The sequence below is a fragment of the Mirounga angustirostris genome, unplaced genomic scaffold (genome assembly GCF_029215605.1).
Source record: "Mirounga angustirostris isolate CCGP_5_RB_7025 unplaced genomic scaffold, mMirAng1.0.hap1 SCAF_2, whole genome shotgun sequence".
Lineage (NCBI taxonomy): Eukaryota > Metazoa > Chordata > Mammalia > Carnivora > Phocidae > Mirounga > Mirounga angustirostris.
In genome coordinates, this window is record NW_026991710.1 from 20,202,600 (window position 1) to 20,217,205 (window position 14,606).

Sequence of the window (14,606 nt, forward strand, 5' to 3'; positions counted from 1 at the left end):
AATTTAAAAAATTTGTATTTAATACATCCTATTTCTTGTACTTATCATGATTTTAACTAGAGCCTGCAGAGAGCTCACAGAGCTAACCTATCACCATGTCTCCAAACTCTTCTGAAACTGTCACCACGCCATGCTGGAGATGGGGAAGGGGGGACAGGGTTGACATTAGAACACCACCCCCCCAAGATGCACGTTCTCACAAACAAAATCAGGACATTCTAAGAAGATCGCTTTTGCAAACACGATCGAAACTTTAAGATCTTGTTGATAAATGTCCAGTGAGACGTGACAAACACTAGAAGATAAAACAGAGGGATCCGCTACCTTGAGAAAGGAAACCTCACACCAGCTAGCCTACCTTACCATTGGCCTAATGCTACTAAGTGTATTCCAACATGGCAAGATCTAACTAATACAATATAAACTGTATGTATGCTGTTTCCCACCATGCACTCTTGTCACCGATTCCTAACTACAGCATAAAAGAAATGCAGTGATGGGGAGAGGGGGCTTAAAGACATGATTAACTGGGGCACAATGACAAGCACACATAAACTTAATTTTCCTTACTTACAGTTCAATCAGAGAGTCTAAATCACTGAAGACATCCCTTGGGAGTGCTTTTATGTGGTTATTGGCCAAAGAACTAGAACAAGAAAGTCATATTTTAATGTGGTTATTATCCTCATGCCCTGTCACTCCAAAGTCCCGGAAACAAAGCTAATGATTTAAAACAGAGCTCTAACCCTCTTCAGCACAACCTGGTTCAATTCCTGGCTTTGCGCATGGATACTGAGACAAAGAAATGAGATTTGTTGTACAAAGACAGCATTACAGATGCTGGAGTACAATGTAAGTGTTTTTGCTTTGTTTTTTAAAGAAGCATTTATTAAGCTCTCTATTTATATACATTTCTTAAAGTTTGGATGGCATCTTATGTTTCTCGGAATAAAAGCCAAATCCCTTTGATGGCGTACAAGACTCTCCATTGTCAAGTTACCCCCATTCCCACTTACCGATGGACTGAATCTCTGACTACTCAGAACGCCCACACTGGGCCCCTTGCTACTGCTCAAACGGGCAAGGCACGCTCCCACCCCGAGGCCTCCGAACTTGTGATTCGTCTGCCTGAACGGTCTTCCTCCAGCTACCCACACAGCTCATTCCAGCACACAGCTCACTCTCCTTTAGGTCTGTCCTCAACGATCACCCCTTCCCTGACCTCTACCATCTCCCTTCCCTGTTCTGTTGATCCTCACTGCACGACTGTCCCTTGGCATACTACCTACTTTAATTACCTCTTCATTTATTGGCTGTGTATTCTCCCTATACATAAGCAACATGGGGACAGAGATTTTGGGTTAGTCCACATCTGTATCCCCAGCATCTAAACAGTGCCTGGCACCTAACAGGAACTCACTAAGTCTTTGTTGAGTGAATGAAGGAAGCACTTAAGTGAGAAAGATAAAAGAAAAGGTGTATAGTCTTTCCAAGAAGTTCCCTCACAGCCCATCTAAGTGAATTCTATGACTTGTGACTCTAAGAAAGGATTCAGTAAATACTCTTTCACATACATAAAGATGCTCAGCTCTAGCCCCATGATAATATAAAAATTGCAAAGAACTATAATGTTTAGAGAACAACTGATTGTGATCAATTGCATCTTCTCACTAACGAAGGTTGACCAGAAACCATTTTGCATTTTTGCTCTCAGTGTTGAAGATCTTTCCAAAATGTCCTAGTCTGCTCTCCCTCTCCAGGAAGAATGAATATCGTCAACTCTTTTTCTGATGATTCAGGATCATGCAGTGCCCTGTCATCATCCTGCTGAAGATGAATGTCCGTGGTGCTGGGCGGCTGACGTAGAAAGATGCTGGGTGTTGAAAGATGCTCATCAAGTCTGTGCTTCCCCCCTGGGCATCCTGCTCTAACGGGAGTTAGAGCCAAGAAACTGATGTCTACTTTTGTTTTCTTTTGTATGGGGGAATACAAACAGCAAGACGCATAAATCATAAACACGCAGGCGAGTCAGCACCAACCTCTTTAAAATATATGCATGAAATTAGCCTTCCGTAGCCTCATAGTGATCCACTGCAGAAAGGGGAATTAAAGAAATGGGCATTCCTCCCTCCTTAGCATCAGCTCACAGAGAAAACTTTGAGCCCATTTTAGCCCAAACATACTTGCTGCAAGATACCAAGAGACTATGGGGAGACCTAATCATTTCAGAATTATGTGCCTTCCCACCTAGGTAACCACAAATGGATTAAAATATAATTTCATCTATTATTTTATCTTTCTTTCCTAAATGATTTATTGGTACATTTTTAAAGATGTTGGACAATAGGCTGACTATGGAATCAGACAGAACATGCCCAGAAGTAGCTTTCCGAAATTTAAAAAAAAAATGTTTGTTTTGCTTTTTTGTTGGTTGAGGGTCATTTTTTCTAGAAAGTCCAAACAACTTTTTTAGCTAATTAAGGGTTAATTATTTAGCTAAACATTTTTAGTTAATTGAAACGTATGGTACTGAAGTGACAAGAATAGATGGAATGGTCAAAGCTAAAAAAAAGCAGTATGTTTAGCAACCTTTCCAAGCGTTCAATTTAGATTTCAGAAAGCCAAATTATTTAGATGGACTATCCACTCCACTCACGCTAAGTGCATAACATCTCACTTTCCACTTCATTTTGTCTACAAATTTATGGCACTTACTTCATTCTAAAACTACTTAACGGCAACCTGTCCCTTGGGCTTTATAGGACTGCTGGAAAACAAATGTCCTAGATTTTAGTTACAGATTGGGACTGCTTCTTCGATGCTTTGAAACCTGATCTATGCTTCTTGAGAACAAGAATGTGAGCCTGTAGGTGTTGGAAAAAGTCATAAAAGATAAAAACCAGATCCTTAAATAAGCAAAGTCCAGATAGTGACTTCTTGGTCCCTTTGCTTAGAAGTTTACAGAAACTGGGATGAAGTGGGGAGGACTGGTTCATTCTTTAAACAATGCATTAAATGCTTTAATTACTACCTACATCTCCAACCTAAGGAGTCAATTTTGAAAGTCACTTGATTTGCCCAGAAGCAGAGTATGTAAGGAAAATCCAACTCAGTAAGGAACTGATTGATCAACCAGGTAATCAGAAAGAATGATGTGCTGGCTTTCAGTCCTAGATGCCTGGGGGAAGAGCAGAGCTAATGAACCATCCCCCTGGGCCCTGCCCTCAGGGACCCTTCAATGCAGTGAGGGGGCGGGGGGATAAAACTGACATCATGAAACAGTACCAACCAGTATGGCCACTGCCACGGTCAAGTGTTGGGTGTGTGGAACCAGAGTAAGGGCTCTGGGAAGGGCAGAGGGGAGATCAAGAATGGCTCCAGGAGCGGAGACAGAACTTAATCTGGACTTGGAAGGAAAAGCAGATTATAGGAGGTGGAAGGTAGAAGAAACAACATTCCGGTCAAGGGAAGGATGTGAGGAAAAGCCCAGTTATAAGATGAGTCAGGTGTGCACGGGGGTCCACGGAGAGATCAGTGCTCTGTAGACATTTCAGGAAATGAGGATGGAGAAGTGGGGAGAGGCGGGTTCTATACGCTTGACTATAGAATGGCAAATTACTGCATCGGGCGAGTACTCTGGACCTGGGGTGCCTCGGTGGCTCAGTTGGTTAAGCATCTGACTCTTGATTTCAGCTCAGGTCATGATCTCAGGGTCATGAGATCGAGCCCTGGGTCGAGTTCTGCGCTGGGCGTGGAGCCTGCTTGACTCCTCTCTCCCTCTCCCTCTATTCCTCCCCCGCCACTGCATGTTCTCTCTCTCTCTAAAAAAAAAAAGAAGTACCCAAAGGACTCTTGCTTTCACATGTCACACAGAATAGGAGGTGCCTTTTAACACATATGCATGCATTATATACACATGTGGTTGTGTGCACGAATAACAAGCATGCACACACAGTTATGTACACACACACTATATACACATACCTACCCATGTATAGAAGTCCATGCATCCCTGAGCAAACCTGTGCAAAGATATGCAAACATGCATGCACAATACCTGCGTGGTCACACCTGTGCTCAGACCAAAGACCCACAGCCAGTTGGTCCAATGAAAATTGACATCTGGGCTAACTCAGTCAGTCACATGGGCTTTGCTTAGGTTCATGATCTGCCCAGAACTTTTGCTCAAAAACAAAGCCCCTCATTCCTGACTTCTGGGAACCAGATCTGTCTGGCCACAGCTGTTCCTCTCCAGACACCCACAGCTGTCTTCTTAGCAGACCCTGTCTGGCCGCTCGCACTGCCAAGGGTCCTCGGCAGTCCATAGAGAAAATGGAGACTTCTTCATGAGTGGACGGAGGCAATGATATTGCTGTTGATGATGATCACGGTAGCAACGCCAACCATACCTTGAGCCCTTGAGCGTTTACCAAGGGTAATGGGCTGGATGCTTTGCAAGCAAGCATTAACCCACCATGTGCAACAATCCTATGGGGTCAGTGTAATCACCCACACCTTCAGGATAAGGAAACTCTGGCTCAGAAAGGCTAAGCAATGTTAATAAATGATGGCTTTGAGATTTGAACCCAAGTCTACATGACTCCAAATCCATTATCTCAACCTTTACAGGAAGATGGGGATTTGGTATCTGGGTTCAATCTGAAAAAAACAAAAGAAAACAACAACAAAACAAGACTTTTCCAGAAAGGAAGGAAAACCTGGAGCGATAATGGCAACAAGAGGCTGACACTCTCTGGTATCGATGGTGCCGATCCAGATGTTTGGACCTCCCTCCCACGCTCCTCCCTCATCTTCTTATTCTAGGAGCTTTATTTAACTCAGGCAGGGCTTCTGCTTGGTAGGCTTCCAGAACCAAGTGCTCCCTGAGCCTGTGGACAGACACCTTTGGCTGTATCAGGACTTGATGTAAATGATTATCTCCGTAGATGTGTATCAGTTCAAGGCTGAACCTGCTGAACGTTCTATCACCCCTGCCCAAAACCCCCACTCAACATCCTCCTATTCTCCCAATTTTCCTTTTATCACCAAGATGAGACATGTTATCTTACTCAATCACAAAATATCTATCATGCACATGGGACCTGGCCCTGGCTAATAAATTGCTCCTACCAAGAAGACAATGACTATTTTTACATTTTCATAAATACCGCCACAATGTTTTCCGGCTTCCTAAGTTTGCCAAGTGTGTGTACTTGCTTCATTCTGATATGCCAATTCAAATCAATTTAATTTTTTTTTTCCTCCAGAAAGCTATTAAAGAAGCCAGAGAGCTTAGCTTAAGCTGCAGATTAATCCAACATAAAAGAAAAAGCTATTTGCATTCAAATTAGAGCAACCACAAAAATGTCTCTATTCCACTTCTTCCTAATTTTGATCCTGCACTCAACATTCTTCAATGAGTCAGGGAAGTCTCAGTTCCCAAATCTGTAAAATGGAGACTCACTAAATATCGTGAAAGATAAAGAAGAGAGGGCTCACGAAGCACGCAGGTATGTGCCCGGCACACAGCAGGTGTGGGTGGATGGAAGTTTCCTTCCCGCCTCCTCCATAACCCCCCGCCCACCCCTCACGGCTCAGCGGGCTCCTCACGGCACGTACAGTCACATGGTCCACAACAGCCCATCAGGATGATGGAAAAGATCATAAAGCCAAGTGCATGGGTAATGACACTAGGCTGGTGTCCGATCAATAGCACAGAAACCTTTGGGGCAACCTGGAAATTAGTTTCCTTGAGAGAATGTTAACAATATGTACAGTGCAGCCAAGAAAGCGCAAGGCACCAGGAAGTGGATTTTATGCCACCCCTTGAAGGACCCGCAACATTTTTCATAGGACTTACAGGTGAGTCAGGTCACGGAGACCACGAAATGCATTTCTTGAAATGGTTTCTATTTTGTTCCCTTCAATGAACCTAAAGAGAAAAGCAGTAGCATTCAACGGAATTTTCTCGACTTAGTATCTCTAAAAAATGATATTCAAAACAAAATCTGAAAACATGCATGGATTTAAAACATTCATCTCTGAGGGTTAGGTAGGCTGCACGGGAGCTGGGTTTGTGTGCAAGAATGCGTGCACACAAATGTATGTTCTGCGCTCCTTCCAAAAGCAGCATGGAAGGCTTCACATTCAGAGCTGGCAACGTGGGTAAAAACATCTTGAGGGGAAAAGAAAAAAAAAAGAAAGCCCTATACAAAAGCAAGAAATTCTTAAATCTCTGCAAGACTGGAATGCTTCCAGACATCTTCCCCACTCCAACCTTCTTATATTTCACAGTGCCTGGCTATTAATACTTTCATTAATATCGTTGTCTCTTGAGGGGAACTCATTGTTTTACATCTCTGCCTTCAAGTTTGCCGAGGGAGAATTCCATTAAGCTTGGCTTCTGGCAAACTTGACTTCAGCATGTCCTACACAGTCTAATCTCTGAACAAATGGGTAACAAGGCAGGATTCTCTCAAGATCTCTAAGCCACTAGAAAATAGGAAATATAATGAAGTTGAGCATGGGCCAAACCTCTTGCTCTGTGCTAAAATGGCTTAGGGCTTGCACACAGGACCTTGCAGTAATAACTCTGACCACGCTTTAAAGTCTTTATGGGAAATACATGAAGCGAATGCACTCCAACTATTCCCTAGGACCACAGGGAACTAAATTTTAGTTTATGGCATCCCATGACATCAAATGTAAGAGGGTCTTTGATGAGATAGTCCAAGGGAGAGGCTTTGCAACACGATGCCATTCGTTAGTGAAATAGCTCTTGATTCTTGTACTGACATCTTTTTGATGTGTTTTTTTTAAAATCAGGGGTCTATTCAGTAATAGAATTCAGTATAGACTGATAAGCGAACTTCCCCTCAATAACCTTGGCAGTAAGATGAACTGCTCACAAGAGAAAACCGATAGCTTTACATTCACTACCGCCATCAGCTGTTCGGGTGCTTTGATAGAACCTGGTTAGGCTTAGCTTCCGTCATACCCCGCTTTCCATATTACGTATACTATCAGGGCCGTTAGGAAAGTATACATATTATGTGTACTCTGGAGGAAGAATTCCTTCAGAGACCTCTTTCCTAAGGACATAAAATCAGCAGAGTTTTTTTTAGACCCAGGATGTGTTTAGAATTCAAACATCTACCTGTTAACCTCAGATAAGAAAGCAGAGACGAGGCTTTAAAAATCCCTCTGAATGCTAAGTAAGGAAATCCCATCTGATAGCAGGATTAATATTATTACAAAGTTACAAAAGACAAGGATGAAAGCTTTTAAGGGGGAAACCGACATGAAGGGGGCAGGGAGGGGCAAATCAGAAAAGAAATCAGGAAACGAAATCAGAACACGGGCAAAGCTCATTGTTACGGGAAGAAAACTGCACACCTGAAAAGAAAAAAAAGCCCTCTTCTTTTAGAGAAGAAAAAAATAAAATTAGACTCTCAGCAGCAGCCCACAGGAGATACTGCAAACGGGATCTAGGAGAGCCAAATTAAAAACATGAAGGTGTATCCCCATATAGGGAGCCTTTACTTAAAAATAAGTAACACTCAGAATCCTTCAGCTTTATTTCTGGCTCATCAGCAAATCCATGCCTAGTTATGAGAGGTAAAAATATCCAACGCAATCTCCAGTTGTGCTTACTACATGCCAAATTAAATGTCAGCAGAGAATGAATGAATATCTTTCCTTCTTTGTTTGCTTTCACCCACTCTGTCTCCAACCTCCTCCTGTCCCAGCATGTTTATGCACAAGTAAACTATAAAAGGTCAGTGCTGAAAAGAGAATGGGGTTTTCTCCATTTTCTCCACCCCTAAGCTCTCTGAGAGATGCTGTTCCTGCTTGGAAAGCAAGATAGCGATTCTATGGACATGCCAAATGCTCAGAAAAGAGACAAAGCACAGAACTTACAGGTATTCAAGATGGAAAAGTCCAGCAAAAGCATCATCCCGGATGATGGTAAATGAGTTAGAATTCAGCAATCTGAAAGTAGAGGATGGATTTCAGTGCAGAGATGGACACCTTGAGTAACATAGCGAAACTCTTTCGGTTTCTTTCGCTATGTTCTGATCCATGGCAAACATGGGCTCTTCTCAGCCTAAGACTGGCTCCTTAGGTGCACAGCCCAACTCACAGATGCCATGGACGGTGGCAAGTGGATTCTTTTTGGCTAGATTTTCTGGTCACCCCCACTGTTCTACCCTTCCTCCCCGGTGGGTCTACCCTTCCTCCCCGGTGGGTCTACCCTTCCTCCCCGGTGGGTCTCAGTAAATAAGACTTGATAGCTGTATCTCAAAACATTCTAACGCTCAGCACAACTAAACAGCCAGTGAATGCTTTAACATGCACAAGCAATCCTGGAATCAGAGATCTAAAAGAACCTAATCCGACTCTATTTTAAGGGGGAAATTTGTGCCCAGAGAGGTTAAGTGACTTGACCAAGGTCACACAGCTGAGACCAAAATGAATAAATAAATAAATAATCTTTTCTTCTCTATTATACATTCCCATGAGAAATAATAAAAAAGTTTAAGAAATCTTCAGAAGACTCTTTATCAGCACATAGGTTTCTATTAGTCACCACTTAAGTCTATTTGGTGAGATACGTAAAATTGCATTTCTAGCATATGGAAAGTATATTTTAATAGAACTAAAATTTCCAAGAAATTACAGATTTTAAAATGTTAAGTACAATGTTATGAGTAGGTCCATAACATTTCAAGAACAAAAATATCAACATTAAGTTTATTTAGGATGAGAAGTGACCTCCTAAAGTCTATTTCCTCATATTTTTCTGTAGTACATTGCTTATTTTTAATCTCATCTCAAACTTAAGAAACAGAACAAACAGAATGAGCTATGTACTCATGACTTCGCCTATCACCGACTTGCTTTTGAAAACTGCTTTTTGGACATTTCTTTTCATCAGCAAACAATAACTGAACTGGGATACCGGGCATAACATGAGTACTCGCCAAGAGTGGCTGGATGCAGAGCAGTTATGAGTGTGGGTTAGAATTCTGGTGGGGAGGGGGGCGCCTGGGTGGCTCAGTTGTTAAGCATCTGCCTTCAGCTCAGGTCATGATCCCAGGGTCCTGGGATAGAGCCCCCTGCATCAGGCTCCCTGCTCCACAGGGAGCCTGCTTCTCCCTCTCCCACTCCCCCTGCTTGTATTCCCTCTCTCGCTATCTCTCTCTGTCAAATAAATAAAATCTTAAAAAAAAAAAAAAGAATTCTGGCTTGGGGGTGGGCGTGGGGAGGGGAGGGCGCCTGGGTGGCTCAGTTGGTTGAGTGGTTGAGCATCTGACACTTGATTTCCTTGATTTTTTTCAGCTCAGGTCATGATCTCAGGGTCCTGAGGTGGAGCCCTGTGAGGGGCTCCATGCTTAGCGGGGAATCTGCTTGAGATTCTCTCTTTCCCTCTCTGTCTCCCTCTACCCCTCCCCCAACTCACACTCTCTCTCTCTCAAGTAAATAAATGAATCTTTAAAAAAAAAAAAATTGTGGCTGGGATTTTGGACAAGTTACTTAACTTCTCTGAGCCTTAATTTTCTTGTCCGTCAAAGGGGGAATAAAAATACTCTCCTTGTAGGGATGATTAAATAAAATTTTCCATATAAACGTATAGTATGCTGCCCAATCGTTTACATGGTCAGTCAACTAAAAATACTTCTACTTCCAGAGACACATAAAGAGTTTAAAATGTAGGTTTTCTTTTTAAGATTCTATTTATCTATTTGACAGAGAGACACAGCCAGAGAGAGAACACAAGCAGGGGGAGTGGGAGAGGGAGAAGCAGGCTTCCCGTGGAGCAGGGAGCCCGATGCGGGGCTCGATCCCAGGACCCCGGGATCATGACCTGAGCCGAAGGCAGACGCTTAACGACTGAGCCACCCAGGCGCCCCACAATGTAGGTTTTCTTTTAAAGTTAGGTGTCTGGGAAACACTTCATTTATGTGAAATTCAGGCCATCATTCAGTGTAATCACGTCCCTCAGTTGCCAAATACAGATGTTGGGATCTATGATAAAGTCCTTGAGGAAAACGTGTGTCGAAAGAAGGAGGGGACACTGAGCAAAGAGCCTGAGACTCAGATAGGTGGGGACACCACAGGACAGTTAACACCGAGAGTTTATTGGGGTATTTAAGGAAGGACTGACACCAAAGAGGCAGAGATGGCTCCTCCCAGGACTGCACCTTCAGGATCCCCATTTTCAGAGAGAACTTCCCATACTCACAGCAGCTGCAGGGAAGGCAGATGGGAAAACATTCGGTCCTTGATTTCCGAAAATGTTCCATTTACCAGGCTCCTACAGGCAAAAGAGAAGCAAAACAAGGCCTAGGATTTTGGGGTTTTGTTTTATTTTTCTAGAAGTGATTGCAGGCTGGGCAACCAGTCTTATCCTCCACCTGTGTTTCCTCCACGCAGGATAAAGGCTTAAAATAGTCAACCAGGGGCTTCTCAGGGGTAGAAATGAGAAGAGTCAAGCCATTTCCCAATGAGCTGGATCAATATGAAAACTAGTCTGAATAGTAGAAACCTTTACCATCAGCCTAGCTCCTTCCACAGACATTATCTCAGCAAGTTTAAATCAATCTCCTCACTTCCTTTTCTTAACTACAGGAGGCCCTGGCTGAAAATGGATAGTTGCTTCACCTCTGCCGGTGATTCTGTTTGTGTGGACACAGCATTAATGTCTGCAGGGGAAACTCCGGGGTAGGATTAAGCATTCCCCTTGGGAGCACATCTCTGAAAGACACTCAGAGCACTTCTGATTAAATGCACTGTGAAAGCTTTGGGGGAAAACTCAAGAGACACCTGAACTTGAATGTTCGGTGGGAGGCAATGCCATCCGCCAGATATAATGGTCAATACAGGGGCAAGCTGCTTGACTATTTTTGCCACCAGGTCCCCTATCCTTTCTGGCCACAGCAGGACCGCCACACATTAGTTCAAAATTATTTCAGTTAACAGGCAGATCAATTAAGCAGCTGCTGTTCTAAAGGATTTAACAAGGGGAATTCCAGTTTCTGGGATCCTCCATGTCACACGACCTAGCAACATCAGTAATCAAAAAGACCCCCCGTTCCTGCCAGCCAGGTCATCCTGAGTTTCTGTAATGCCAATGGGAACCCCTTCACCCCTGGACCTTGCCAGGGGTGCGAAGCAGGGCAGTGTCGTACAAGGGACCTGAGCAACTTTGCCCCTGGGATTCCCTGCCTCTGTGACTGAGTGGGCATCACCCCAGCACCCTGGCCTGGAAGGAGGAAGTGCTTTCAGCCAGAAACATTTCCCAGCAGTAAAGATATGGCCCGGTAGCCCCTTCCACTGCCATTAGGAGAGCCGGTTGTGGGGAGAGTGGCTGTGTCAGGGCGGGTTGAAAGCGTCTGTCAGCAGGTGAAGAAATAAGGTGGAACCCTTCCTGTCAATTCCTCCAGTGCTGAAAAAGCAGCCAGCATAATGTGTGGTGGGGAGAGGGGCAAGAAGCTTGTGAACTCCGGGCAAGAAGTCAGGCTGCCTTCCAGCACTTGGCCACTGGCCTGGGTGCCCCACATGCCCCAAAGCTCTGCCAAGCCCTGTGCTCCCCTCTTCCAGGCCTCAGGAGGTGGCCCCCCACTTCCAGAGGCTGCATGCCTTTACTCGAGTTCTTCCCAACCTGCAGTGTGGAAGGGTCGGGAGGAGGCCACGGTGTAAACCACCGCCCAGACGCGAGGTGGGCCGGTGAGGCCTCATCCCTCCCCTGTTGACGCTCACTCCAGTCACGCTCGGCTGCACATTCATGCCCCTACCCGACCACCTCTCCCCTCACACCCCTCCTCTTAAACTTTAATGCACCGCCAGAATCACCTGGGACGCCAAATGCAGACTCCAAGGCTCCACTCCTGAGACCCTGCTTCATTCAACGCGGGCCCGGGAATCTGCATTGGCACGAGCTCCCTCACCCCCCCCACCCCCCCCACCCCCCACCCCCGGCCAGGTGGGTCTGAGGCAGGTGGCCCGCAGGCCACACTTTAAGCAACACTGCCACGGGGACTTGTCTGGGTTCCCAGGCTCTGGGGCTCGGGTTCCCTCCACCGTCCCCAGGGCCCCAGACTCCACCCACGTCCCACAGCGGGCCCCCAACCAAACGCCAAAAAGAGGCTGGGAAGTGGGGTCAGGGTCGCGCGGTCCCAGCGCCAGAGGCAACTCCCCGGCGGCGGCGGCGGCGGCGGGCGCGGGGCGGGGCGGGCACCGGAGGGGTCCCACTCACTCACAGGGAGCTGATGTCGCCGGGCACGATCCTGGGCACCCAGGAGGAGCCCACGCAGATGATGGACTCCTTGGTACAGCTGCAAGTGGCGGGGCAGCGCGCCAGCCGCCTCACCTGCGCGCCCGGCGGGATCAGGCACGCGGCGCTGAGCAACAGCAGCAGCCGCCCCAGCGCCCCGCCGCCGCCGCCGCCGCCCCGCCGCAGCGCCATGCCGGGTCCCCGCCGCCCGCTCCCCGCCCGGGCGCCCGCCGCCGCCGCAGACGCGGGCGCCGCTCGCTGCTCCGCCGCGGCCGCTGCTGGCTAGGACGAGGGCGCCGCGGGTGTGGGAGGCCGAGCCGCAGCCGAGCAGCATGCTGCCCGCCCCCCCCACTCGCGCCCCCCCCCCCCCCGCCCCGAGCCCGGGCTGCTGGGCGGCCGCCGCCGCTGCGCCCGCCGCACTCGCGCCCGCCTGACATCAGCACTCGCGCCCGCCGCCCGCTCTGGCCAATGGCTAATGCGGGCCGGGTGCCCGCCCCCCCCCCCCCCCCGCCGCGCGCCCCGCCCGGGCCCTCCCGACCCTCCCGGGAGCCGCGGGGCCCCGGGGAAAAGTTGGGTGACCTTGGGGGGAGGGGCGGCCCTGGACGGAGACGCCCCCCGTCCCCGGGGGCCCGGCTGAGCGGCGGGGGGCTCAGATCCCCGCAGTCCCTCCTAGGGCTCCAAAGGATTTGGGGGAGGCACTGGGCTCCTTTCATCTGGGACAAAGTGTGAGGCCCAAAAAAAAAAAAAAAAAAAAGTAGGAACCGGGGGAACTGCCTTGATTGCTGGGTGCTTTGAAGAGTACAGAATTTTGAGCAGCCTTTATTAATTTTCAAGAAAGGAAATGAAGTGAATTTGGCCATTGATTTCGGCGGGGTCTGGCGCGCGTTCCCGCAGCCCCCCCCCCCCCCCCGGGACGGGGAGGCGACTGAAGCCAGCCACCTTTCCCTGCTGAAGGAACGCAGGACCGAAAAGGGGCTGCAGCCGTGCTCGCCCCTGCCCGCTGCTCTGCGGCGGCCTACGGTCTTGCTACGGAGCTACAGAGCCTCCGAAAGTTTTCCCTGGCTCAGCAGGCTCAGGGGCAGTGCCCCACCGCAGTGAAAGGACAGACATCCGCGGAAACTGCGGGCCCCACACGTCCGAGGCGCCGTACATTTCGTCTTCTGCTAACTTTTGGAGGCAGGTCCCGTTCATCTCCCCAATTCACTGATGAGGAAACCGAGGCACAGTAGCTGGCTGGAGGTGGAGGAGTAAGTGGCTGGGCAGAGATGGGGATCAGAGCAGAATGCGGGCTGGGACCCTACGGAGCCCCTCTTCCACTCAGCACGTTTGAGACACTGAGCTTGAATCTTACCACAAGGTGGTGTGAACTGGGGAAAGCAGAGAAAATGGCCAGAACAGAACCAAAATAATGGCAAAGAGCCCAAACGGCTCAGGGTAGGGAATCAAGGGCACCATCCGGGCTACTAACCAAGGAAAATCATTTTGTCTGTTAAGAAATACCCGGAGGGGCGCCTGGCTGGCTCACTGGGTTGAGCGTGGGACTCTTGGTTTTGACTCAGGTCCTGATCTCAGGGTCCTGAGATCAGCCCTGCGTCCAGCTCAGTGATGAGCATGGAGCCCACTTAATATTTTCTCTCTCCCTCACCCTGTACCCCTCCCCGCTCTCTAAAATAAAATAAAATAAATAAATAAACTCTTCAAAAAAAAGAGAGAGAGAGATACCCAGAAAAGGCAGTATCTGCTGGAAAAGGTTACTACTATTGGAATCATCAGTCATCTATCCCTCACAAACATTTTGAGCACAAACTGGGCTGGCCACTGTGGGAGGGGACAAGGGGACAGGCCATAGGGATCCTCGGGGAGCTTGACGTCTAGCTGGGCGGACAGCCCTAAAGAAGTCATTCCACATGGTGCATGGGGGTTACGGGCTGACCAGAAGAAGTTCGGGAGCTGAGAGCGGGTTTGTTATAGGCAACTTCACCGACGGAGTTGGACATTCACTGCAGGGCACTCCCAGTTTGGCTGGGAGAATGATATCAGCCAGCATCCCTGTCCATCAGTTTACATTCATCACCCATCTAATTGCCACATCTGCTCCGAGAAGGGGGTCTTCCCATTTAATAGATGGGAAAATTGAGCTCAGAGCTATTCTTCTCTTGCCCAAGGTTACACAGGACCCAGCCAGGAGGATCCTACTCCGGAGCTGGCTGCTGAGTCAGGCGCTCTCTGCTGTGTTGGCAGGCCTTGCACAGAGGCTTTACCCAGCAGGGCCCGGTGCTGGGGGCTGAGGACACAGACTCTCGGGAGGGTGGCAGGCACGTGCACCCAC

The 14,606-nt window shown here is 47.8% G+C and overlaps 1 protein-coding gene across 2 annotated transcripts in view; it reads right to left on the reverse strand.

The window, feature by feature from the left end:
* LGI2 (leucine rich repeat LGI family member 2) overlaps positions 1-12,495 on the reverse strand; it is a 30,081-nt gene extending 17,586 nt beyond the window's left edge. The window contains exons 1-5 of one of the 2 annotated variants that reach the window (XM_045881383.3): positions 12,264-12,495; positions 10,247-10,318; positions 7,921-7,992; positions 5,861-5,932; positions 575-646 (exon numbers count right to left, since the gene is read on the reverse strand). In XM_045881383.3, coding sequence (XP_045737339.1) covers positions 575-646; positions 5,861-5,932; positions 7,921-7,992; positions 10,247-10,318; positions 12,264-12,469 — 494 coding nt within the window. In that variant the 5' untranslated portion in view covers positions 12,470-12,495. Of the gene's footprint in view, positions 1-574; positions 647-5,860; positions 5,933-7,920; positions 7,993-10,246; positions 10,319-11,856; positions 11,945-12,263 lie in introns of those variants that run through there. The other variant, XM_045881384.3, reaches the window with a different exon arrangement.
* Between the last annotated feature and the right edge of the window lie 2,111 nt (positions 12,496-14,606).